Source organism: Rhamphochromis longiceps, linkage group LG14 (genome assembly GCF_057381845.1).
Source record: "Rhamphochromis longiceps isolate RC_006_pf linkage group LG14, R_longiceps_female_GT1.1, whole genome shotgun sequence".
Classification (NCBI taxonomy): domain Eukaryota; kingdom Metazoa; phylum Chordata; class Actinopteri; order Cichliformes; family Cichlidae; genus Rhamphochromis; species Rhamphochromis longiceps.
In genome coordinates, this window is record NC_140570.1 from 1,010,892 (window position 1) to 1,037,563 (window position 26,672).

At 46.8% G+C, this 26,672-nt stretch overlaps 2 protein-coding genes across 25 annotated transcripts in view; one reads left to right on the top strand and one right to left on the bottom strand.

Annotated features, from left to right (window-relative positions):
- The window catches only part of phldb1b (pleckstrin homology-like domain, family B, member 1b), a 116,659-nt gene extending 100,610 nt beyond the window's left edge, over positions 1-16,049 (top strand). For 16 of the 24 annotated variants that reach the window (XM_085380105.1, XM_085380111.1, XM_085380120.1 and 13 more), the window contains 9 exons: positions 702-818; positions 904-1,009; positions 4,675-4,719; positions 5,561-5,903; positions 6,822-6,912; positions 7,488-7,634; positions 8,471-8,690; positions 10,142-10,227; positions 12,418-16,049. In XM_085380105.1, the coding sequence (XP_085236231.1) occupies positions 702-818; positions 904-1,009; positions 4,675-4,719; positions 5,561-5,903; positions 6,822-6,912; positions 7,488-7,634; positions 8,471-8,690; positions 10,142-10,227; positions 12,418-12,558 (1,296 nt within the window). In that variant the 3' untranslated portion in view covers positions 12,559-16,049. The remainder of the gene's footprint in view (positions 1-701; positions 819-903; positions 1,010-4,674; positions 4,720-5,560; positions 5,904-6,821; positions 6,913-7,487; positions 7,635-8,470; positions 8,691-10,141; positions 10,228-12,417) is intronic. The other 8 variants (XM_085380103.1, XM_085380115.1, XM_085380119.1 and 5 more) reach the window with 5 other exon arrangements.
- Positions 14,714-26,672, bottom strand: part of a2m1 (alpha-2-macroglobulin 1) — a 64,867-nt gene continuing 52,908 nt past the window's right edge. Inside the window, exons 26-36 of the mRNA XM_085380129.1 lie at positions 24,395-24,551; positions 23,686-23,760; positions 22,989-23,154; positions 20,150-20,346; positions 19,850-20,065; positions 18,996-19,114; positions 18,813-18,903; positions 18,661-18,729; positions 17,908-18,013; positions 17,783-17,824; positions 14,714-16,351 (exon numbers count right to left, since the gene is read on the bottom strand). Of these exons, the coding sequence (XP_085236255.1) occupies positions 16,329-16,351; positions 17,783-17,824; positions 17,908-18,013; positions 18,661-18,729; positions 18,813-18,903; positions 18,996-19,114; positions 19,850-20,065; positions 20,150-20,346; positions 22,989-23,154; positions 23,686-23,760; positions 24,395-24,551 (1,261 nt within the window). The 3' untranslated portion in view covers positions 14,714-16,328. The remainder of the gene's footprint in view (positions 16,352-17,782; positions 17,825-17,907; positions 18,014-18,660; positions 18,730-18,812; positions 18,904-18,995; positions 19,115-19,849; positions 20,066-20,149; positions 20,347-22,988; positions 23,155-23,685; positions 23,761-24,394; positions 24,552-26,672) is intronic.

The window sequence follows — 26,672 nt, forward strand, 5'->3', positions numbered from 1 at the left end:
GAGGCGCTCAGTGAAGCACGGGGCTGCCATTGTAGGGGTGTGTGTGTGTGTGTGTGTGTGTGTGTGTGTGTGTGTGTGTGTGTGTGTGTGTGTGTCTGTGTGTGTGTGTGTGTGTCTGTGTGTGTGTGTGTGTGTGTGTGTGTCTGTGTGTGTGTCTGTGTCTGTGTGTGTGTGTGTGTGTGTGTGTGTGTGTGTCTGTGTGTGTGTGTGTGTCTGTGTGTGTGTGTCTGTGTGTGTGTGTGTGTGTCTGTGTGTGTGTGTGTGTGTCTGTGTGTGTGTGTGTGTGTCTGTGTGTGTGTGTGTGTGTCTGCGTGTGTGTGTGTCTGCGTGCGTGTGTGTGTCTGCGTGTGTGTGTGTGTCTGCGTGTGTGTGTGTGTGTGTGTGTGTGTGTGTCTGTGTGTGTGTGTGTGATAGTTTTACTGGGACTCATTGACAGTCCCAGCTGTCAGCAGGAGGGTCTTTATATTACATTTAATGGTACCAGTATCCGCTGGTGTCACCCAGTTAGTCGCTCACAGCAGTAACAGACCAAACTGGTACGGCTCTGAAATCAACGCTGTGTCTGAAGCGAGGACGCTGCAGGATGGTGCCGCCGCTCTGAAACACTCGCGCTCTACATGCAGCTCATTCAGTTCCAGCTTTGCTCTGTAAGAACGTTTGTCATGTCGGTCTTTAACATCCTGCACGCGCTCCTCGTTCAGGTGTTCCGCTCCAAGCTGGACGCCGATCCCGGCTTTTCCTTCCACCAGCCTAAGTCCGGCTCTGCTTCCCCCCTGCAGCATGGAGCAGCAACGCTGGGACGCAACACGGGCTCCAAGGTAGGCCGTTGGTTTCTAACTGCCAGCCTTTACTGGAGCCTAAATCTTCATGAACCACAATCACAGCCGTCTTTGTTTGACCCAGCAGAGCCCCCTGCTGGTGGTCGGCAGCACCGGAAGCCTCCCCAGGAACCTGGCTGCAACGCTGCAGGACATCGAGACCAAGAGGCAGCTGGCTCTGCAGCAGAAAGGTAACCGGCCGACCTCAGTGTCAGTAACTGCTCACTGCTAACACATCGCACATGGTGGCTACTCATTAGCCATAAATGACATCCGCTCTGAAGCACACGGATTCATGGTTACAGCGGCTTGCAAAAGTATTGGGCCCCTTGAACTTTCCCACATTTTGTCACATTACAGCCACAAACATGAACCTGCAACATGCACCTGTGTGTAATCTAATGTCAGTACAGATACAGCTGCTCTGTGACGGCCTCAGAGGTTGTCTGAGAGAACATTGGGAGCAACAACACCATGAAGTCCAAAGAACAGAGCAGACAGGTCAGGGATAAAGTTACTGAGACATTTAAAGCAGGCTTAGGCTACACAAAGATTTCCCAAGCCTTGAACATCCCACAGACCACTGTTCAAGCCATCATTCAGAAATGAAAGGAGTATGGCACAACTGTAAACCTACCAAGACAAGGCCGTCCACCTAAACTCAGGCCGAACAAGGAGAGCGCTGATCAGAAATGCAGCCAAGAGGCCCATGGTGACTCTGGACGAGCTGCAGAGATCTACAGCTCAGGTGGGGGAATCTGTCCACAGGACAACTATTAGTCGTGCACTGCACAAAGTTGGCCTTTATGGAAGAGTGGCAAGAAGAAAGCCATTGTTAACAGAAAACCATAAGAAGTCCTGTTTGCAGTTTGCCACGAGCCATGTGGGGGACACAGCAAACATGTGGAAGAAGGTGCTCTGGTCAGATGAGACCAAAATGCAAAACACTATGTGTGGAAAACTAACACTGCACATCACTCTGAACCATCCCCACTGTCAGATATGGTGGTGGCAGCATCATGCTCTGGGGGGGCTTCTCTTCAGCAGGGACAGGGAAGCTGGTCAGAGTTGATGGGACGATGGATGGAACCAAATACAGAGCAAGCTTGTAAGAAAACCTGTTGGAGTCTGCAAAAGACTTGAGACTGGGGCGGAGGTTCACCTTTCAGCAGGACAACGACCCTAAACATAAAGCCAGGGCAACAATGGGATGGTTTAAAACAAAACATATCCATGTGTTAGACTGGCCCAGTCAAAGTCCAGATCTAAATCCAATCCAGAATCTGTGGCAAGATCTGAAAACTGCTGTTCACAAACGCTGTCCATCTAATCTGACTGAGCTGGAGCTGTTTCAAAGAAGAATGGGCAAAGATTCAGTCTGTAGATGTGCAAAGCTGGTAGAGACAGACCCTAAAAGACTGGCAGCTGGAACTGCAGCAAAAGCTGGTTCTACAAAGTATTGACTCAGAGCTGAATAATTACACACACCCCACTTTGCAGTTATTTATTTGTAACAAATGTTTGGAGTCATGTCTGATTTTGGTTGCACTTCTCACGTGTGCACCACTTTGTGTTGGTCTTTCACCTGGAAGTCCAATAACGTTGATTCATGTTTGTGGCTGTAATGTGACAGAATGTGGGAAAGTTCAAGAATGCAATACTTTTGCAAGCCACTGTATCTGCATGTGTCTTATTGTCCAGGTCACTGGTTCCCAGTGTTGGAGTCTGGACCTCCTGCATGTTTGCAGATTCAATCTGAGACAGAGAGAAGCAGTTTGTATATGTTGTTCTGTGCTGTGCGTTAGTGTGGTTTCATTAAGGAGGCAGCAGCAGCTTTGTGTCCTGTACAGCTGTGACTTTGCTCCTCGGTCGTGGACAAACTTCAGATCAAAGCTGAAGGTTTCTGTGACCCTGGACAGATGCGAGCTTTGCTGTGTTGTTACATGCTGACTAGGGCTGCTCAATTAATCGAATTTTAATCACGATTACGATCTGGAATTTCAACGATCATTAAAAATGACTGAGCCGATTATTAGCCCCTCCCTCGTTTATCCGCGACACCTTAAAGGCCGGTCCGTGAAAATATTGTCGGGCATAAACCGTCCGTGACACAAAAAAGGTTGGAGACCGCTGATTAAGAGGACCCGAGGGAAGCTCGGAAAGCTAAGCAGAAGTTATTTGGAGAGGAGAGTGACTGCCGTTGGTTGAAAAGAGAGGTAAAAAAACTTCAGTGGTGTTGCACACTATTTTATATTATTTTTTAAAGTCATTGTTAACCCTTTAAAGCCGGTCAGAGCAGCACGCTCCGTGTTGTGTAACTATTTTTAAATCCCTGTAGAACCGGAACCGCGTAAGCTAGCGCAATAATTTGTTTTGCATATGAAACCGGAGGAGTTGTACTTACATCTGATGCCATCAGCTTGTCCTCGGTCACAGTTTCCTTCCACATAAAGCTTTGCAAAAATTGCATAAAAAGCGCTTGAAGGAACAAAAACATAATATTCCAGAAACACGCTTTGCCGTTCCGATCAGCTGTTCGTAACACTTCCCACAGTAAAATGATGCACCTGCTGTTTTCTTTGCAAATTTGCATCATAGGATTGTTTTTTGTTTTTCCTGCAGTATATAAAAACTGTATCTCCAAAATAAAACTATGAAGACACTCAAAATAAATTTCCTGTTGTAAACTATTTTGTTGTAAACTTTATTGTATTTAAAGTTTTGAGGGATAAGCCTCTTAAATTTCTCCAAGTAGAAATATATGTAAAAAACAAAAAACAAAAACGATTTTCAATTTTTTTGTAGTTTATTGCACTTTTTTGCAATTTATGTAATTACTATGGACTTAATGCATACATATTATTAAAATATGGGCTATAACAGTTGTATTGATGTATAGCAACTTGAAATGCTCCCACAAATGGCACTACAGCATGTAAAAAAAATAATATAAGCTCTGGTGGACTTGGTTCTATAGTAGGTCTTAAAGGGTTAAATAAATATCGTCAAATAATCGTGATCTCAATTTCAGTGAAAATAATCGTGATTATCATTTTTGCCATAATCGAGCAGCCCTAATGCTGACTCGTTAGTTTTGTATTTGTCTTATATTTTCCAAGTGTGCTCTCACTGCATAACAGTACATAACGATAACATTAATAATATTAACACTGATGATAATATGAAAATAAGCTCGTATCAAAAGTAAGCTGTAGCTGTGCTGGTGAGCAGCAGACAGCCTGGTGTGTACCAGGCGTCTGTGCTTCTTCCTCAGGTTCTCGCTAACTTGCTGTTTGTAAGCTAGCTTTTCCTCATTCAGCTGTGTGTGTGTGTGTGTGTGTGTGTGTGTGTGTCTGTGTGTGTGTGTGTGTGTGTGTGTGTGTCTGTGTGTGTGTGTGTGTGTCTGTGTGTGTCTGTGTGTGTGTGTGTGTGTCTGTGTGTGTGTGTGTGTCTGTGTGTGTCTGTGTGTGTCTGTGTGTGTGTGTGTGTCTGTGTGTGTGTGTGTGTCTGTGTGTGTGTGTGTGTGTGTCTGTGTGTCTGTGTGTGTGTGTGTCTGTGTGTGTGTGTGTCTGTGTGTGTGTGTGTCTGTGTGTGTGTGTGTGTCTGTGTGTGTGTGTGTGTGTGTGTGTCTGTGTGTGTGTCTGTGTGTGTGTGTGTGTGTCTGTGTGTGTGTGTGTGGCATCAGTGCTCCTAATGCGTCAGTGCCGTGTGACTAAATGGATCAGAGCAAAGCAGTCTGGTGTTTGTAGCTCAGCTGGCTGCCACCCACGGCTGCGGGGCTGCAAAGCGGAGCTGGTCACATTTGTCAGCTTTTCTCACGTCTGCCTATGTTGTGTCTGTGACTGCTGCACCACAGAGCCCCAGACCTCCAGACAGAGCGCCGTAGAGGGAAGCTCAGCAGGTAGATGGAGCAGCGCGTCCAGGGGTCGCACACTTCTCCCGCTCTCTGCGTTCGGCTGCGCAGACGCCGTCTGCGTTTGCTCAGCTGCTCTCTGTAAATCACAGGCAGGGTCTGAAATCAGCTGTTTGTCACAAAGGTACTGCTGTCTGCGTCTGCCGATGGGGACGCAAAGATGGAGCTTTAGCCTCGTAAACGAAGCAGCCTGGCTGCGTCCAAAGAAGAGAATTGGAGGCTGATCTCAAATGAGAGGCACTCTGACAGCTAGCTGCTGTTGATTTATCCATCAAAGGTAACATTTAACAGGACTCGACACGTGGCTGCGGTTCGTTTCAGACCCTGTCTCCAGCCAGCCCTCCCCTCCCTCTTCATCCTCTCTGGTGTGTCATTAACGCCTCTTTCTTTTCATCTTTTTCTTTGTCTGTAACATTGAATCCTCTTTCTTCCTCCATCAATCTTCCATGAACCTTCGTGCTGCTGGAGAATCAATTTTGCATGTTCAGTGTTCAGCGAGCTCCTGGTTTGGAGCCAGATGTGTTACGAGCTGCGCAGCGGCTTCATTCCAAATGTAGGATGTTGGACGGACACTTTTGCTTCAACTTTGTGGGTTTTTGTAGTTTTCCTCAAGCTTGTTATTACTGAGAGAGCACATACTTGTATGTGTGGTGCATGAATCTGGTGTTGCAGGTTGTGGGCTGGTGCTAGTCTCCTTTACGTGTTGAGTGATGATGTCCTTCACAGCCAGCTCTTTGTTTTCTGCAGGAACAAACGGGCCTGCTCGCACTCGAGTCATTGTTCCGTCTGCAGACCTCAAACGCTCACCGTGTCCCCCTCCCCCCTCCAGGTCAGCAGGTGATCGAAGAGCAGCGCCGCCGTCTGGCCGAGCTCAAGCAAAGAGCAGCAGCGGAGGCTCAGTGCCAGTGGGAGGCCCTCCACGGCTCCCAGCCCCACCTCGTAACCTCGTCCTCCCCGTCTCCCTCCTACTCACCCATCATGGCCTACAGCCCCGCGCTGAGCCACACTTCCTTGGGCCCCCCTCCTCTGGTTCACCACTCCATCCTGCACCATCAGCCCCCGTCGGCCGGGGAGCAGCCGTACGACACCCTGAGCCTGGAGAGCTCGGACAGCATGGACACCAGCGTGTCCACCGGGAACAACTCGGCCTGCTCGCCTGACAACATGAGCGGGTATGACGCACACACAGTGGATTATGGGGTTCTATGTTAATGTTTGTGTGTAGCTGATGTGAACACACTCTGGGTTTGTTGGCCGTGGCCTGGTTCAGTGTTCAGACGCCAGCTCCTGACACACCAGCTGCACCATCACGTCTGATGTCAGAGTCGTTGGTGAACATGTTTCGGCTGGTTCCTCACATCTGTTCCACTGAACACAGCTGCCTCCAGATCTGTGCGATAATAAAAAGCATTCTTCATGCTTCTGGTTATTTTTTGAAATGAAAGTTATTGTTACAAAAATGTGAGCATATCCACGGCGTGGCTTTGTCAGCAGATGGCCCCGCCCCTCCCTGAGCCTGGTTCTGCCGGAGGTTTCTTCCTGTTAAAAGGGAGTTTTTCCTTCCCACTGTCGCCAAAGTGCTGCTCATAGGGGGTCATATGATTGTTGGGTTTCCTCTGTATGTGTTATTGTAGGGTCTACTGTACAATATAAAGCACCTTGAGGCAACTGTTGTTGTGATTTGGCGCTGAGTAGATAAAGCTTGATTGAAATGCTAAATTGAGAGACACACACACACACACACACACACACACACACACACACACACACAGTGGGCTGCTAATCTTCAGACTCCCCCTGTGAGTCTTTGTCCACAGTGGGCTAGTTTGCAGGCCATCTTTGAGTGTGGTCGAGCTGCACTGCAACAGTCCTCAGCACAGCGTGCTCACACTGGTTTGCTCACATTATGAAGAGTTTAATGGGATTGAAGCTGTGATGGAGAGGATCGTTCCACTGACGTGATTAATGCTGCAGCGTGACCTCATTAAGCGTTTTCATGTCTTTCTTGGGCTTTAGATGCTTTTATTTTGTATTTGTCGACTTATTGCTGTGAGACTTTGTGTAGTAACTAATGTCGTGTTTGATGGCAGCGTCGGAGGTGTGGACGCCCTGAAGATCGAGGAGATGGAGAAGATGCTGAAGGAGGCGCAGCTGGAGAAAGCCAGACTTATCGAATCGCGGGTAAGAAGCAGCGTCGCAAGTGCTGCAGCGTTAGCTGATTGTCCCGAATCCATACTCGCTGAGCGATGAGTTCTCGCAGCACCCCCGTCGATAACGCTGAATTGAACTCGCATTTCTTAAAAAAATCAAAAGTTCCTGACAGCAGCGCAGAGCTGCCAATTATTTTATTGGACTTTGCACATTTTGTTTTTGTGCCTCGATGAAGCACCTCAGATGATCCCATCCATTATCTTCTGCTCTCACAGAGTCTGACTGCGAGCCCCATCCAATTAGGAAATCTCACACAGAGCAAAACAGTGAGCGCCTTTGTTTCTCACCCTCCAAACGGCTTCCACGCAGTCGTAGTACTGCAGTGTTTGCGTCGATGCATTGTGTGTGTCTGCCGATCATTACGCCTCCAAATATCAGAGTTTTGTGTTTAAAGAATGGAAGCTGCGCGGTGGTCAGCAGCTCCAGGTTGTGGGCAGCTCCCAGCAGGACACCCTGTACATAAATGTATGAAGAGCGAACATGTGCGCTCTGCCAAACCCTTCCACAGATCAAAAAAAATATTTAATGAAAGCGCTGTCCGCTAGGAACGGGAGAGCCTGGCTCGCCGGCAGATGCTCGAGGAGGAGAGGCGGAGGAGGGAGGAGGCCGAGAAGAGGCTGCAGGATGAAACTTTCCACCGGCAGCAGCTGGTGGAGAAGGAAGTCAAGATGAGGGCCAAGAACTTCTCTCAGGTCAGTGAAAGCAGATGTAATCGAGTCCGTGTGGCGGAAACGTGCAAAGTGACTCGACGGGCGGGTGTGGCGGCGCCACGGACGGCTGGCGGCACATAAATATGGCCGTGCTCGTAACAAAACCACCCCACGTGCATTTATGATGTAAACCCTGTGTGGCCATAAATACTGTACGCGTGCTCCAACATTTAAAGCTTGTTCTTTACCGCCGTGTGCCAACAGCTCGCCAACAGTTGAATCCATGTTAACACAAAATGCTAAAAGTCTGTAAAGACGTGAAAGGTCTCCACAGGTGAGCCTGTGAAAGCACCAGGTTCAGCTTCATGGTCGGAAACATCAGAGTGACCTGCTGATGTTTCCCACTGTGACGGAGCAGCCTTTGCTTTTAAATGTCGTTTTTCATACTGTGTCAGAATAATGGTTGAAGGATCGTGGAGCGCACACGAGTGACCAAACAGGGTCCTTTATTCAACATCTGTCCTGCGTGAGCAGCAGCTGGTCTTTGTGGCACAGAGACCAGCTGCAGCCAGGCAAAGAGTGCACGATGAGTAACCTTCTGCATTTTCATAGACATTAAAACATGTGGCATAAACCTGACTTTGAAAATGAAGCGTGTGATTTATGCCTGATGTGGGCGCCTCGTTATCAGGCCGTCCACAGACAGGTGGAGGAGGTTAAGAAGGTTGTTGATCAGACTGTGACTGGCAGCTTGGTGCAGAGACGTTTCTGTCTTACTGTGTTTTTATGTGTTCATGTCTGCATCTTCAGACCTGCAGAAGGTTCTGCGTCTGCATCGTCCCTATCAGTGACTCCTCTGCCCATGTCTGTCCACGCAGGCCCGTCCTATGACTCGCTACCTGCCCATCAGGAAGGAGGAGTTTGATCTGCGCTCGCACATCGAGTCGTCAGGTCACAGCGTGGAGACGTGCTATCACGTCATCCTCACCGAGAAGATGTGCAAGGGCTACCTGGTGAAGATGGGAGGCAAGATCAAGTCGTGGAAGAAACGCTGGTTCGTGTTCGACCGCCTCAAAAGGACGTTCTCCTACTATGTTGGTAAGAGCCGAGGTGTCCGCGTCTGCTGTGTTAGCGTGGCGCTCTTTGTCTGTCTGTCCCAGTTTAACACCTGACAAAGTCAAATGAACAGAAGAAGGGGGCCTCTGCAGCAGCGGTCCCCAACCTGTTTTACATCAGTCGGTTTGTGTCTGACAGTATTTTCATGCACCGGCCTTTAAATACAACAGAATAAAACCAAAAAAAGAAGATTTCTGTATGACACACGGGAAAAGACCCAGGGAAACCATAAACTTCACACCTGAGGCTCAACTCGCGGTACCTAACGTGGCCCCGACCCTGAGAGCACACCTGCCTGTGGAAAAGCGCTCTGTAGGGAAACAAACCCCTGATGTGTCTGGGTTCTTCAGTGTAAGTGCTCTGAAGCTTTCATCACTCAGTCCGAGGGGATGGATGTTTGTGTCCTCAGTGATGCTGAAAGCACAAACCTAACACGGTGACAAAATAACCTCCGCCTGCGTTTCACTCTCAGCTCTTCTCATTTGCTCTTCTGGATGATTTTCATGTTCAGTCACCAGTGGAAACTGAGATGATGTGGAAAGCAGAGCGAAGCAGCAACGCTGTGAGTGAGAGCAGCAACGAGTGAGAGCAGAGCATGCGTCCTCCAGGCTTGGAGCAGATCTGCGTGCACCTTGCAGGCTGGTGTCATTTGAGCGGCGAGCTCGGGGACGCTCGCTGACGGCCTTTGAAGTGCTCAGAAGGTTCCGCTTAAAGCTGCTTAAAGCGTACCTTGTTGAAAGCGAGCCAGGGCGAGGAGGTGTACGGAGATTACTTTGGCAGTAGTTAAAATGCACTCGGCGCCACGCTCTCTGAGGAGCTGATTGAGATGCACCTCTCGCCCTCTTCTCTTGACCTTGAACAGCATTTAACTAGAGGTGACGTGCAGAAGTCACAAGCGACGCTAATTCGCATTAACCAGCCTCCACCAGCAGCAGCAGCGGGTCGTTGGCTAGTTTAGATGCAGCCTGATGAGATGCAAATGCAGGGCTGTTTGAATGCTAAAGAGGTCGTTAGCAGATAATAGCAGCGCGTTAAAGGCAAAGCGCCGTTCCTCGAAATGAAGCGCGGCGTCTCTACCTACTACTCTTTAAGTTGGCTCGTGGAGTGTTTGTGCCTGGAGGTAGAGAGGGGCTGTTGAGTTCCCCACCGGTTCCTGACTGCAGTTCTGCAGTGGCTGATGAAACAAACTGCAACCATGTACCAGAGTAGCGTAAGAATGCAGTCAAGTGTGAAAATACAATGAGAGCACCACTGGCTTAAAAACAGAGGTGGGGGGGGCACCGTGCTTGTCCTTTTCCATCCATCACTCTAATTGTACTCTGGTCAAAGTTTGATCCCTTTCAGCGTGCCGTGGGTCTTCCCTGTCCTCCGTGCCAGCCTGGGAAAGTGCAAACGTTTGAGTTTCTGACCAAAGCCACATTTCTGTCCTGCAGACAAACACGAGACCAAGCTGAAGGGAGTGATCTACTTCCAGGCGATAGAGGAGGTTTACTACGATCACCTGCGCAGCGCCACTAAGGTACAAATCTTTAAGTCTCATCCTTCTTTCCTTCACGTCTCCTCCTCCTGTCACACTGAACATAAGCAGCATGTGCATCCTCGCTTTGTGCTCGCCCGCCTGACCTCGGCCGCCGTGTGCGCCGGGGGATGTAGTTCTATTGTGCTGACACCCTCAGTGACAGAGTCGCACCCTAACTAATCCTTCCCTGTGTCTGTCCCAGTGATCCCAGTACAGACCAGTGGAGTGTTTCGAGCGCTTCCTCATTCATATGCTTCACAGAATACATCCAGGCTGTATTTATTAAGAAGTGCTGCCTGTGAGTGTCTGATTCCTCTGTTCACAAACGCCTGACGCAGCCGTAGGTGTCTCTCCACTCATGTTTCTTGCTGCTCGTCTTGAGCCTCCACATCTTGTCACTTTATTTATCTGCGACATAAAGCCGAGCTGCTGTGTTTGACGGGCTGTCGCAGTACACCACGCTCTGACTGCGGGGCTCTGATCGACTCTGGAACTTTGATTCGACTTGTCACTTCCAATGTGGCGTTACAGAGGGAAACTTTAGAGTCTGCTGCTCTTAGCAGCGGCACAAAGAGCTGATGTTACCATGTCAGAAGGAGAACGTGGGTCTGTTTTAATTAACAGCAATTTATTAGTATTTTAATAGTAAACTAACAGCATACAGCATAACAGCATGGGGCGATCGTGGCTCAAGAGTTGGGAGTTCGTCTTGTAATCGGAAGGTTGCCGGTTCGAGCCCCGGCTTGGACAGTCTCGGTCGTTGTGTCCTTGGGCAAGACACTTCACCCGTTGCCTACTGGTGGTGGTCAGAGGGCCCGGTGGCGCCAGTGTCCGGCAGCCTCGCCTCTGTCAGTGTGCCCCAGGGTGGCTGTGGCTACAATGTAGCTGCCATCACCAGTGTGTGAATGTGTGTGTGAATGGGTGGATGACTGGATATGTAAAGCACTTTGGTTAGGGACTAGTAAAGCGCTATATAAATACAGGCCATTTACCATTTACTTCATGTGTTTCTCTTACCCTGCATTATCTTTAGTGTCAGTGTGGAACCAAAGGTGCCTGAAGTGTGTGGAGACTTTTCATCTGACATGGATGTGTTAGCTGATCCATTGGCCCATCTGTCAGTATCTGCATTTATTTTGGCCCACGGGGGAAAGTAGAGACGGGGAAATGTTATGAGTGTTGGTGTTGCCTAGTTTGTCCACCAGAGGGCACTCGGTGTTCCAACTGGGAAGTTACAAAAATCACCAAATTGGCCAAGCCGGGCAGGAACGAGTGGATTTTAAATAGCTATACGTAGCAGCTGTTTGGAAACACTGGATTGTTGGTGTGGAGCTGATGTTAGACGGCTCTAATGCTGGCAAACAGTTTTTTTGCCCGTGTAGCATCACAGCCTCGGCCCACAGTCCGAGTGCCTCAACATAATGAGTGTTTCATTTAAGCTGTGCAACTGCAAGCTGCTCTGCAACCCACCTCCACCATGCTGCTCCACCTGCTCGGCTCGGTCCTGCGGGTCTTCTTCCCAGCTCCTAGGAGAGGCTTTTTGGCTACACAGAGCGAGGGATTCTGGCAGCTCAGTCAACGGACAGGCACTCGTTTGGTGTTTAAAAGAAAAAGAGAGCCTACAGCGCGTAACCCAACAGCTGCTGGTTCTGAAGCTCGTACAGGAAATGAGCTCAGCACCAGAGCGAGACACGTGGGTCGAGCTGCACTGCACAGTAGCTGATCGTCAGTGATGGCTCGTGGCAGAGAAACCCCAACAATCAGGCGAGCAGCACGCACTCTGTGACAGTGGGAAGGAAGAGCTTCCCTTTAACAGGAAGAAAACCAGCAAAACCAGGTTGGGGTGAGGGGAGCCATCATGCTCCCGCCTCCTGTGTCCTGGTCTGCTCTTGTCTGTACCAAATTCTGTTCCCTGTCTGTACCCTCAGCATCCGTCCACCTGAGGGTCGTGCTGCGTTTAAATAGCTTTGTTCTGTGTTTGGCGTCTTCTTTTGAGGCAGAAATGAGGTACAAATCCAGTCCAATAAAAACATACAGTGATGTTGCATAAACCTGAATCGGTCGTTGGACCTTACAGAAGAGACCTGAAGGAGCCTTGAGAGCAGCGGTGACTCGCTGCATGCTGATGGTTAGCTCTTTGTTAACTGGACATTTCCCGTCTCTCTTGTTTTTTGTCCCGGTGTCCTCCAGAGCCCCAACCCCTCGCTGACCTTCTGCGTCAAGACCCACGACCGCCTCTATTACGTGGTGGCCCCGTCGGCCGAGGCCATGAGGATCTGGATGGACGTGATCGTCACGGGAGCGGAGGGGTACACGCAGTTCCTGAACTAAGAAGAGCGCTGGGACAAGCCGGCGGCTTTGGCGGGGACGCTCCCATCACAGACTCTTCCTGTTTCCTGTCCTCCGACGGCTCACCTTCCTGTTTTACTTTTGAATCTAACATCTTTGATTTGACCGTGTACTTGTTTCCACCTCCACTCTATGTGATTCTGTCTGGATTTAAAAAGGGAGGAAACGTGCGCACGCACACACGTCTGTATATAAACCAAATGTAAACCTGTCAAAGACTTTATTACAAAGCCTTTCTATATTGCCAAATGGAGATCTTATAGTTAACTGTTTGTTGAACTTTTGTATTTTTTGTTCCTTTATTTCTTTTTTACTTGTAGAGAAAATTGCCAAATCACACGATGCCAATGTGTTTTCCTTTCATGACTTTGTTAGACAGGAATAGTTCAATCGAATCCTGTAATCATTTTTAGAAATATTTGAAAAAAAATCTCATTTCCAATGTGTAACCTGAGAAATACTGTAACCCCTGAGTGAGCCGGAGCTGGAGAGGACGTTTGTAACGGCGAAACACAGAGGAGCGCGTTTCAGCTTCACACTGAAGACAATGAGCCAATCACACTAAGCCAATCAGCATCCACAGCTACACCCACGGCTCCACCCTGTTCCTATCTCCACACACAGGCTTACCAAAGTAACTGGAAGTGATGTTAGACTTTGAGCCGCTCACGAGTTCACTCTGCAGTTCTCACAGCAGTTTGCCCCGTGGAGGGTTGGGAAGGTGTCAGTATTCAAGTTGCTTGTTGACCAGGCTTTGTGCAGGATTTGGTGCATTTCAGTTAATGTAGTACAATACACAGTACTGTGTATCAAAGCTAGCAAGAGCTGGTGAGAGACTAAAACATGTAGCTAATGCCACAACAGCGTTAGCTTAGCGTGAAGACTGGAAGCCCTGAGAAATGTTAGCCTGGCTATGTGTGTAAAAACCAGTCGTGGTTTTAGTACATCTCATTGGCTGTCCCACTCAGTCTTCATAGTAAACTGGTCATTTCCTTTGCTTTATCTTGTTGGTTCTCTGTGTTTTGTATTTAGCTGAAGCTAGCTAACTTTCTTAGCAAGCTAAAAAAGAGACAAGCTGCTAGCTTAAAAGTCTCGCTTTCTAGCTAGCTCTGTCCCTTTGCTTCCAGTCTTTTTGCTAGTCTGAGCTAACCCTAACCCTCTTAAAGAGGACCCGGCCTTCTGTATCTTCATGTTCATGTACACAGTTACATCTTGTATACATTCAGTCATTATTTCAATCAGTTTTGCGGCGTCATAACAAACTGATCGACTTGTCAATCAGTCATCTGCTCTAGGCACAAGAAGCCCGAGCATAACAGGCGTTACATAAACACTGGACGCTGCCCCGTGGTAGGCTTCCTGACGTTCTGCAATCAATGGTAGTGGGCTTTCAGGGAGGGGAGGGGGTCTCGAGAGACGGATGCTGAAACCGAGGGTGAACCGAGGGGCTCTAAAGTTGCCCAACTGAAGATGAACTGAAAGCAGAGAGAGATGGGTCCTCTTTAAGAAAGCGTTCATAATCCAGACGCTCATCGGTCCTTTGACAGCTTTGAAACTGGACTTTCCCTGAAAGTTTTCCATGTGCTGTTGTAAGCCAGGGGCAACAAGCCTCATCATCAGCTATCCACAGTCTCTACTTTCCTAAATTATTAATTGCGTAATGAAGAAGCGGTCAGTCCATCACATTCACTGGGGGACCTCGAGTCTCAGAGATTGACCGCTACACTGGTCTCACCAAAGCTGCCACGTTCTCAGTGCACTTGTTGAATATGTTGAACAGGAATCTCACTGTGTCTGTATCAAGCTGTCATTTTGCCAACTCTAGGTGCAAACTGCATCTCTTTGTGTGCACAAAGTGGTAAATCTTCTGTTTGCCAAGTAGCCTTTAGCTAACCTGATATGACTGCTGGGAAGCAGCCATCACCACTGCCAGCCTAAGCAACAGCTACCAGATGGCACCAACACAGGACCACACAACACTATGGACTGATGCAATTCAGAACTGTGCCTTGACTATGTTGTTGTTGTTATTGTTGTCGATGCCGTGTCTGTGAGTAGAGCACAGCCTCTCCAGTTATATGAATGCATTGACTTTGTTTCTGAGCTTCACCACGGGGGTGTGGCACCACCCTGAGCGGTGGGGATCAGCTACCACACTATTGGACAAAGTGTTTTATTTTTCTTTCAACCAGTTTAATTCAATATTTATTTCGACGTAGCATCAATTAAGTCATCTGTTCCAAAGTGGAGTGAGAATCCCAACAATCCCAGCGTTTGGTGACTGCAGGGAGGAAGAACTCCCTTTTAACAGGAAGAGGACTTCAGTAGATCCAGGATCAGGGAGCGGCACAGAGAGACTTGATAACAATAAAAAGAATGAAAGCAGCTGTATGCAGATTTAAGGTGGAATTCACCAGTTTAATTAAAAAAATCAAGTGAGTTGCTGTACTGAAGTACAAGTTAGAAGTATTTATACTCCACTGCATTCTCTCATGTTACACTCCAGAAGCTACACGTCGTGGCCTCCGGCTCATTTATGTAGCTCGTTTGTTTTCATTTGAAATCGGCACAGTTCCATTTTTATGGGTCATAACGAGTACAGCTTTTTACACTGCAGTACCGCTGCTTTCAATATTTAGTTGTTTCAAGGCATTTGATTTTGTTGTCCATGCTGACAGACGGCTCTTCTTTCATTACGTACTCATTTCCCCTGCGATGGAGCGATGGGCTGATTCCTTGGTTCCATTATGAACATCTGTCTTAAAACTAAAACCTGCTCAGTCTCTTTCTGTGGCCCGCTGCCTGCACCAGGATGGATAAATCAATCTTGCACCTTCGGCTTTGATGGAGCGCCTTGTGTGGCTCATCTCACCGTGGTCGGTTTGGGATCAGCAGGTTTCCAGTGCTACTTTGATTTGTAGGAGCATGCGGAGCTGGTTTCATGTGTCGGTATAGTGATGATTACTTATAGTTGTGGTGCCTGAGACAGTGATATGTTTACTTATTATAAGACTAGTGAAAAGACCTTAATATACTCTGTCCCTACCACCCACTTGCCTTTTATTTCCCTGCACAGCGAGGACGTGCAAACCAAACTATTCAACACTGGCGAGGCTGTTAAATGCCGTCTGTGGAGAGCAGGAGGTGCACGCATCACTGTCATTCTGTGAAGACGATGCCTGAATGAAAACATGGAAATCAAACAGTATTGTATGGAAAGAAGTACAATTTTTACTTGTATCATTTTAGAAGTTTTATTGTCAGTTACATTTCAGATGGTATGGTAGAGATGTATCAGCGAGTAATCCACCTCACACTCACTAGACTCTAGTGTTCTTCATAAAGTGGTTCCTGTCACACACACACTCATACACACTCTTAGTACTCGGACCATGCTGTTATTGGTACCCTGTATGTCTCGTGTCATTTTCATGTATGGATTGTGTCAGCTCTATTAAACGACTATCACAGATTGGCTGCTTCCTCCACTTCAGCAGGTTCCAGTGTTGAGAGAGACAGACCAGTAACTGCTGTACGGACGCTAACGCTGACTGATTACGGGCTTGTTACACAGCCATCATAATGACAGCTCTAACACTGAGAAAAAACTAAAAATACATGAAATAGAGTCACTCTTAATACACGGCTAAAAAGTTGCTTTTTGTGTATTTTAATGGAAGCAAGGGGAAAAAAACAACAGTTTGACAGTGAACCTTCCAACTGTCCCAGCATAGGTTTGCAGGAAACCACTTCTACAGCTCATTGATGGTGTCACCTGCAGAGAAAACACAGTTATTTACATGGAAACCAGCCACAAACATTTCCACTCACTTTGTATTCAAATGAAGTGTGTGGATCGTTTCTTCATGGCCACATGAACACTGATCCAGTGTTGGCTTTTATACATTCATATTTGTTCTACAGCCCTCAGATTTACAGACTGTACACTGAAGATGGAAGACAGACTATGATATCCATGGTTTACAGAGAGAGAGCAGATAGAGCTGCAAACACATTATCTGCCAGTATCTGTTGAGTAACTGAGTAATAATAAAATACAGCAGGACCTATTTGTCAGTTAATCTTATTAAACATACTTGATGGTGCTGATGTGGCTGTACTTGAGTGAATTTAATGAGTCATGGTCCAGCACACAGTGCTGTATTTTTAGATTGAAGTTTTGTGTGGCAGAGCAGATCAGCCACTAACCAGAAGGTCAGTGGTTCGATCCCAGACTGGTCCAGTCTGCATGCCAAATATCCGTGGGAAGATACTAACCCATCCGAGTGTGAATGTGTATGAATGTTGGACAGGGAGCACCTTAAGAGCTTAGAAGTGCTTGTGTGATTGGGTGAATGAGTTAGTTGTATAGAGCGCTTTGAGTGCTCAGAGTAGAAAAGCGCTAAATAAGAACCAGTCCATTTACATTTACTGAGCTAACATCATACACCTGTCCATCAAAGCAGCCACACCCCTAATTGTTAAACCTCAGTGAAAGTTCAGCCCCCACACAGCTGACAAGATGCGATAAACCAGACACTGTTCTTGTACCAGCTCGCGTCATGTGACGCTGTGTAAATAAACAGACATGCAGTTTTTGGCACATTGCTCATATTTCTCTGGCTGTGAGCACAAAAGCCCAACTTACCTGGCATTAAACCTATTTACAGCCAATCACAAGAAAGCTGAGAGGAAACCTGACGGGGAGAACTGGGAGCTGAACAAAGGCCCAGTAAGATAAATTAGGATTATTTTGAACTGAAAATTATGCAAAGCTACTCTAATAGGGCCAACAAATAGAAATATTAAACTGAAAATGAGCCAAATAGGTCGACCTAAAATGGAAAAGAGCAAGGAAAAATCAATCAATATCTGTATGAGCTCCATCAGCAGCTTCAGTTCTGCTGAAGTTGAATGTGATGCCATTAATCTACTCGTGATCAACCCCCCATCCGATTGGTGCCCCTCCCTGAGCCTGCCTCTGCTGGAGGTTACTTCCTGTTAAAAGGGAGTTTTTCCTTCCCACTGTTGCCAAGTGTTTGGTCAGAGGGATGTAACACGATTGTTGGGATTTGTTTCTCTGTATTATTGTACTACTACTGCTTTGATTTGGCGCTTTGTAAATAAAACTGAACTGAGTCTGTGCGTCAGTCCTGCACAAAACACTGAAGCATGAAAAGACGCAGTGAATGAAGGTGTTACATACTCTCTGCACAGGAGGACGTGTAGTCGGTGACCGCCTCATCACCTGAAATGAGAGCAAAAACATTTCAGCACCGAACAGAACGACGGCAACTCCAAAGAAGCATCTGCACGAGTTTCGGTTCTTACTCGTCTGGTAGTAATCGTAGACTTTAACCACAGCTGGTTTCAGGTTCCTGACAGGCTGATCCTCTTCGAGTGTCACACTGTAGATCTGCATGTCATCCTTCCTCAGCTGCAGACAACATTCACAGCCGCTGTCATGTCTCATGTTCCTTACAGCAAACCAAAGACTTTCCACAAAAGTTAAAACTGAAACCCTTCAAGTAATCATGATAATTAGGACTCAGTGGCTAAAATGATTTTGGTAATAATGATGTTAGAAATGTAGAGACGGCTGAAAGACCTGCGTAGGTTTAGTTTTTCTCTACCTACTGATGACATCGGCTGACTGCGTCCTGAACTCAGAGGTCACAGTACGGCGTGCTGGGCATCACGTCAAAATACAACCAGCTCCTGCTTATGAGCACCATTTCACCAGCGTGTCACACACACTGTTACGCAGCACTTTGTCTTGTGATTGCTTTTCTTGTGCTTTGATTTGGCACATGATGAGGGAGACATGTCAATTAAAAGGTGGGCGGGCCCTAAAGCTGTGACGCGAGTATAAATGACACAAATGAACATCGTGTTGTATCAATAAGATTCAAACCAAGTGCAGGAAGCCATGAACCAGCAAAGTGTTAAAGAAGCAGCACGGCCATGTTTTTTTATACAAACTTCTTTACGCAACCGGGGGAGTCGCCCCCTGCTGGTCATTAGAGAGAATGATGCTTTGAGGTCATCCAGCTTTTATACAAACAGAGCGGCCGTGCTTCCTACCCCGTCTAAGTAGATGTTGATGAATCCTTCTTCCACGTCCACGCGCTTCACTGAGCGGTCCTTCTGCAGCTAACACAGCATATCACAACAGTTAGTCTGTAGGACAAACACCATGTGGCAGGACTGGCAGCGCCTGCGGCGGGCCAACTGACCAGTGTGAGGGAGCTCTTATCCAGGACGTATCCAGACAGGAGCTTGATGTTGACGATGACCATGTTGGTCTCCTCTCTCCTCCCCTGGTACCTGCAAAAAGTCACACAGTGCTGTGATCCTCATGTGCTCTCAGGTTGTCTCGGGGTTTAGATAATTATACCCAAGACACACATGCAGAGTACCTGACATGCACGAAAAGGATGAGCTGCGGCCTGCTGATGTTACACTTGGCCATGGTGTTAGCAGAGACGTTGAAGGCAGAGAAGTCTGCAGGAGGGGGGATGTTGTAAAACATGGAGATCTGCAGAGACACAGCAAAGTCAGGCTGTGGCGAGCGGCACGGCAGCACTAGCAGATCAGACGCTTCACGTCACGCATTAACACACTGCAAAGGAAGCTTTTACCAATCAGACGTCTTTAAATCTCGCTGGTAGTCTGACGGCGGCCCTCCTCCACCTGAGCCTGGATGTTTACCTTCATCCCAGTCTCCATCTGCTGCACCAGCCGCAGGTGGAGGCTTCAGTGGCGTTTCTTGCCTTTACTAAGGACCGTGGCTGTCGCGTCATCAACAACTAGTCGCTAAAATACTTTTAGAACAATAAATATTGTTCTTCCCATCTACCGATCACCTCACTGTGTTTTCTCCAATTTGAGCTCAGTGGACATGTACCAGTTCATACTGGGCTCCTCCTGCTTTACGTTTGGGAACACTGAACATGTACGAGTACATTGTTCAGGTGCAACACACACTAACAAAGGCCTGCTTTCACATATACTCCAGAGCTGTAGGTTATCTTATGTACTGTTGTAACCAGGAAAGTTTCAGAGACTTTGTCCACACTACAACACTCAGAAGGAACGCTTGGAGTCATTCGTCTGCCGTCATGCCAGGTCATGCCAGGTCATGCCAGGTCATGCCAGCACCATGAACAGTGTGTTTAGCTGGAAGCTGTCACAATGGTTCCAGCTGCTTGTCTCTGTTTAAAAAACTAAATACTTCTGTACTTGGTGTGCTGCACACGTATCTGTGTGGTACCTGTGTCAGTACGCAGTTCTGTCCCTCAGCTCTGATCGTGTACTCTCCTGGGACCTCGCTCAGCTTCTTCTCCTGGTACAGCAGCCTGTTGTCCTGATTCACGGTGAACTCTTTGTTCAAGCCTCCTAAAGAGGTCAGTGTCACTGTAGTGCCCACCTCTGAACTGTAGGTGGCAGCACCATACTTCGCCAACGCTTGAAGGGCCACTACTGTGTCCTGGGGGCCACAGACGGATTAGAAATGTTGTTAGCACAGGTTCAGAGTTCACCCTCCTTTAAGGTTAAACGTGGTCTAACTGACCTGTGTGGAAGAGAAACCGCCAAAGGGGTTCTGCTGCTGAGTGAGCCAGCGCACAATGGCAGAAGAGTACTCCAAGTCAAAGCCTGGCATGGAGGGACCGGACAGCAGAGCCAGCAGCACGTAGGAGGTCATCTCCACCTCCAGAGAGTCCAGGCCTTTCCCAGAAGCCCCTGCTCTCTTCCAGTGACGGGTGCCTCCTGCCAGCCAGGACAAATAAAGGACCAAATAAAGGACACGTCTGCAGATATCCCAGTGTACGCACGCCATCTGTCACACGGCTCACACACACAAACAGACGACCACATTGGCACTCATCACCAATGAACCTAACCCCACGGTGCATTCGTTTTGGATCGGACATTTGTAAAGTCTGATTAGATGTGACAATGAACCAAAGAGGAACCTGTTAGGGTGAAGCTGGTTTCTGCAAGTTCCTGCTCCTATTTAAGACTTTCACGATTATGCAGATGACACCTAAATGTATCTACAAAAGCTCAGTCACACTATGTCTCAAGAAACACAGCCTTTCCTTTCTAATACAAGGTTGGAGGTGTTAGTATTTTCTAGGGCTGCCACGACTTATGACGATTATGTCGACTATCAAAATCATCACGACTGATTTAATAGTCGACGCGTCGTTTGAAGCTTTGTAAGATCCCAAAAGACGCAGGAATAAGTAGCAGGATTTAAGAGTGTAATAACGGACTGAAACAGAAGATGGCAGCACTGCATGTACAAGGATGCCAGCTGCCGTTAAACACCACAGAAGAAGAAGCTGTGTCCCAGAATTCATAGCGCGGCCCAGCTCAGTTTCCAACAATGGTGGCAGCTAGTTAGTTTTAATATTACTCTTATTATTCTTTCTGGGTCACAAAATAAACGTTTAACATATTTTCAGGCGAGAATGTAGCTGTGTAAACCTCAAATATCTGCTCAGTTTATCAAGACACCGCATACTTTCAAAAGCGCTCCGACGTTTTCGGAGACGTCTGTTACCCACTAGCTCGATAGCTAGCCGGGAGCTAGGCTCACTAGAGCCGTGAGAACAGCGGACTCCCGGCAAATCGTTTTCAAACCCACCGCTGTCTTTCCTACTCAGGTTAAACATGATATATGAGTCACTTAGATAACTTAAAAATGTTATTGTTTGGCTTTTTCAGTGTTTTATTTGTTCCTGAGTAAATCGGTTTGGCTGAGATTAAAGTTTTTACACAGCTGAATAAACGTCAAGCAGACAGCTGATTATCAGAAGTGTGAGATGCTCCAGAATTTACTCCGGTGTCCTGTTATATTTTAGATAGCAAGGAGTTTATTAAACTTCACCGAAACAATCTGCAAATTTCATTAAACTTTAATAAACCATCATCTTGTCTTTATTTTTAGTTAGCACCGTAAACACTTAAAGCTGTAAGCTAATGATAGTTATATAAGAGCAGATGCTGCTGGTGCAATAAACTGTACGTTTTACGTCCAATGGATGATGATCTGACTAGTCGACTAATCGCAAAAATAATCGGTGACTAGTCGACTATCAAAATAATCGTTTGTGGCAGCTCTAGTATTTTCTAACTGCAGACTAACCCAAGGTAGCTTGTTTCGACTGAGAGGCTAATTCCTACTGTCTGTCTCAACAAGCCTGTCTTCAGATGCTCACAACAGTTATTGCAGCACTGTGAGAGCACGCACAGCACACGACACAAACACTTCTATCAGGCAAACAATTATACGATGCCCTGCTCAATTTTTAAGCTTTCACACTTACAAAGAAATAACACCATAAAAATGGAGACAGTTCATTTTAATTCAGAGTCAGAATATCAACCACAAATCCAGAAAAAGACCAAAGAGCTGTTAAAGTACTTCAAGGACAGACCTGCACAAAGCTGTACGAGCTACCAGACCATCAGCCACGGTCAACTGGTGCGATTATTCAGAAATATACAAAATGTAAAACGACCATCAATCACCCTCAGTCTGGAGCTCCATCTGGCCTCATGGAGCGAGGATGAGGAAGGAGGGTTTTCAATGATCTGAAGGCAGTTAGGACCACAGGTCAGCACTGGTAGAACCATGTCATGGTGACATGAAATCTTGCAGAGCCTGACTTAAGTTTGCCAATGAACATCTAAATAATTCAGGCCTGGGAGAAGATGCTATAAGGCCACAGCATGGCTTCATCACACTGAGGGACCGACTCCTTCCTTTAGCCAGAACACTGAAGACGGGTTGTGGACGAGTCTTGCAGCACGTCAGTGACCCAAAACATGTCACCAAGGTAACAAAGGAGAGGCTAAAGATGGAGCCAGTGTCCAGATCTCAGTCCTGTAGAAAATCTGTGGAGGGAGATGAAGCTGAGCAAACAGCAGCCGAGACACCTGAAGGATTCCTGTAAAGAGGAGTGGACTACGATCCGTCCTGAGATGTGTGCAAACCCCATGACGTCTTACCACCGTGCTCGCCAACAAGGCTTTCTCCACCGAGCACGAAGTCATGTTTTACTTGTGGATCCAATACTTATTTCCCTCCATAACAGCAATTTAATTTATAACTTGTAAGTAATGTGTTTTTCTGGATATTTGGTTGACATTCTTTCTCTCTCCATTAAAATTAAACCATCAGACAGACATTTAAAAATGAAAGACTTCTTTGTAAGCGAGGATCAAACAATGATTTCCAAGTTTTAGACTTAACTGAAGTCGAGGGAGATGACGATGACGCTGCGTTCTCTCTTTGTTTCAGCCAAAAAGATCCATTTACTGAGTTAAGGAAGCAAAGACTCGTTCTTCCTCAGAGGGAGGAAGTTTATTGCATCATAGAGTTGGATCAGTGTCAGCCTCACCGTGTGTGTTCGATTTCTCATGAAGAAGGGTGATGAGTTTGCTCCTCATCTCCTCGTCTCCAGCCAGAGTGAAGGTGTAGGACAGCAGGGCAGTGGTGTACAGGTTATCGAGCTGGCCAGCCGCTGCAGCCTTCAGACAGGTCAGGCTGTTGTGTACCACGGGATCCTGTCACACGGCAGACATGAGCACACGTATGGGACAGACTGCAGGAAGTGCTCAGAGTAAAATCACGCGTGTTATTCAGGACCGCTGTCGTGTAGCTTTCATTCATTTGCTAGCTCTGCTCTTCCACACAGCGTACGGCACAGAGAGCAGATGTGACAGAAACAGGATGAAGAGGAGGCGACTTTTGTTGTGATTTGGCGCTATATAAATAAAATTGAATTGAATTAAAACTGGGCTGCAAAGCAGCTTGCAGACAATCAGGAACTGTAGGGCAGATACAGCAGCTTAAAAAGTGTAATTTGAGGTTTAATCTGTATACAAGATAAACCATCTCATGATGTAGAACGGTATGACAGTGGCTGAATGTGACACTGAGACACTAACGCTAGCATCTACACCTAAAGCTACGATGGTCGACAGAAATGCACACGACCAGTTTCACCTGATTAGTATTGCTGAGAAACCGTCGTGTTACAGCAACTGTTTTAAATCGGTAAATGTCCTGATTTTCAAAAGTGAAGTGAGACTTACTGTAACATTGGCGTCAAGCTCCAGCATGGCAGCAGTGATGTAGGCAGTCAGGGACACGTCGTCACTCACTCCTCCCTGTGGAAACATGACAACACCGTATGCTCACAAAACAACCACAGAGCATTCTTTTGTAATGTGTCTCTATCACCACACTGTTTAATGTGATCATCCACAGAAATGTGACGGAGAAAACAAAAATGAGGCTCCTTTAAACGGTGTGATGCTCCACGAGGCAGCGCATGCATGTCCAGTGACACGAGAGCTCGAACACTCAGCAGGGGCTGTGTAACCTGCTGTTACAGTCACAGGATTCAACTTTTGGTTTTCCACCAGTGCCAAACGCCCAGACTGGAACTGTGTTTTCTAACGTTGCTACTGCTGTGCAGAAGACACTGAAATGTGTCTGCTGTGCACCAAAAATCAGAGGCAGACCAAAGCTAGACTCCTGAAACATGCAGCTGATGAGGCCTGTGGTGCTTTAGGAGAAGCTGGAAAGTCATTGGATAGTTTAGGATATTTCCTGTGCGTGTGTGTGCGCGTGTAGCCTGCAGGCTATAGGCCATCTCCTCTGAAACTTCTATGTAAATCACTTCTAATACAGAGTTCATTTTGTGCTTTTATCTTGCAGGAGAGATTTATCCAAAGCTGAACACTTAAAGCACCAACAGCTGCTGATAAGAAAGCTCCATTTAAAGAGAGTGATTGTTACCTTCATGCCATTGTGAAAGAGCTTTCCAACTGATCTGATGCAGCCATCAGGCCGCTGGTGTTTAGACAGCCACCTCCAGGCTTCTGTAATGTGCTCGGGCTGCACGTAGATGTACGGCCGTGCACCACCAAAGGACTTCATCACGAAGGAGGTCAGCCTAGAAAGACACGCACACTTTAGAAAACCAATCTAATCGTCGATTCGTATTAGTAACCCCAACACGACCCCAGTTCCAGGACAATTACATAACAGCTTCACAGGACTCACAGCCCCGTCTGCAGCAATCATCCCTCTGAGCTCATTGGTGATACAGCAGAATTCATCGTGTATACGAGTGCTGTATTTTCAGGAGCCCAAAAGGCTAACTGTTTAATTACTCTGACCACTAGACCACGATGAAAGTCCATCAAGCTGAAAACGCTGAGATATACATTTCTGACTTTCAGTGTCAAACAGTTACCAACACCACAGGGAGGCCACGGGAGCTGTGTTGCTGTCAGATTAACACTCGCTCTCCACTCCTTTAGCTGCTACAGATCCTCAGAAACATACCCAGCTCTTTAACCATTTCATGCTCACAGACTGCATATAAAGATGTTTGGAGCTCCCTGGTCCTAAGACAGTCACTTAAAACCTACATCTGTTGTTAAAGTACACAATGCATCCCAGGGCTCTAGAGTGCGACCAATTTGGTCGCAAATACGACCAAATTTTTCAGTGGTGCGACTAAAAAAATATATATTTGGTTGCACCTGTGCGACCAACTGTTCGGGTAGCAAAAAACAAACAAAAAAACCCCCCTGCAACCTTCCCTGTGGTCAACAACAGACACACTAAACCAATCAGATAGTCAGGGGCGGGACCTCTCTGATTGGCCGTAGTCCAGTTGAAAGTGCAGGTGGAAGTGGGAGGTGAGTAGCTTGAATAAAGCGATATCGATTCATTAAATCCTGAATCGACTTTTAAACATAACTGTGTTTTGCCAGAAACGCCAGATTCTCAGATTAAAGCTCACAAAACCATTTCAACAACAACCAAACAGCAGATGAGAGCAGGTACACGGTGTTAAATTGTAATATTATTTTATGCCATGTTATACCCCTAGTTAAAGATTGTGAATTATTATGTAGTTTTAGTTTGCATTATTCTCCTGAATTAGAAGAAGCGGATAACTATTGCATTAGTTCAACTGATTCATCGCCTTATTTGTCTGATTAGAAGAGAACAGAACATGCTGGAGTTTTCTGCCCCATCTCAGCAGGAGCAGACAAACGGGGAGCCAAGGTCGTAGCTTAGGCGCCGTGTGAGAGAAAGCATGTGAATGTTTAGGCTTTTATGATAAGGTGGGGGCACCAGAGGCTATAAGAGTTTGATTAATGCTCCACCATTTTGAGATCTGAGGCTGTCTGCATACAGTGTCCATCTCCCACGCGTGTGACTATTAAAATCATCGTTTGACTTAACCCGGCCGGACCAGTGTTGTTATTGTGGTTTTTTCTCTTGTCTCCATCCCCAATATTTGAACTCGTAACAACGGACTCCACACAAAGACGTAAACACAGACCCGACGCATCAGAATCAGCTTTGTCTTTCTCGGCTTTCTCGCCCGACGGCCCGCAGACGGACACGCTGTCGGAGCTCAGCGATCCTGATGCGTCCGGTCCGCGCTGTGATTACGTCTTTTTGCGCTGATTCTGAGCTGCAGGTTTTGTCTCTCCAGCCAAAATTCACCGAGCCAGCAGCAAAAGAAGCAGCAAACTGCGCTTCACATTTGATCAATGTCGTCATGAATTTTGCTGTTTTGCTTCCACGACTATTAAAATCACACTTCATGCACAGCTCTCTCTCTCTCTGTACTTCAAGAACAGTTTCCGTCTCCAATCTCTGTTTTCTGTATTATTCATTGGCTTATTACCCACCAGTCTACCGTTGTTTACAGGCTGTGGCTGCTGTCTTTTTCTTTCTTTCACTTAAATGACCTCGGACAAGAAAGCCTATTTTTTCTGTTGTTCAATACTGAAGAAATTTAAACTTTATATGCAGAACGTTGTAGAATATTTTTAAGGTTTTCTGCTATAAAAAGCCAGACCAGGAAAATCTCCTTCATGTTTTTCTGTTTTATTCTCAGTTACTTTCACACAAAGGCATCTGCTGTGATGTTCACAATTCTGATGAAGTCAGTGCTGATAAATGATCAGAATTATAATATTTCTGACTGTCTGAGGCTAAGTTGAATCGAATCGGGACTTTGAAAACCAGAATCGAATGGATTTTAGAA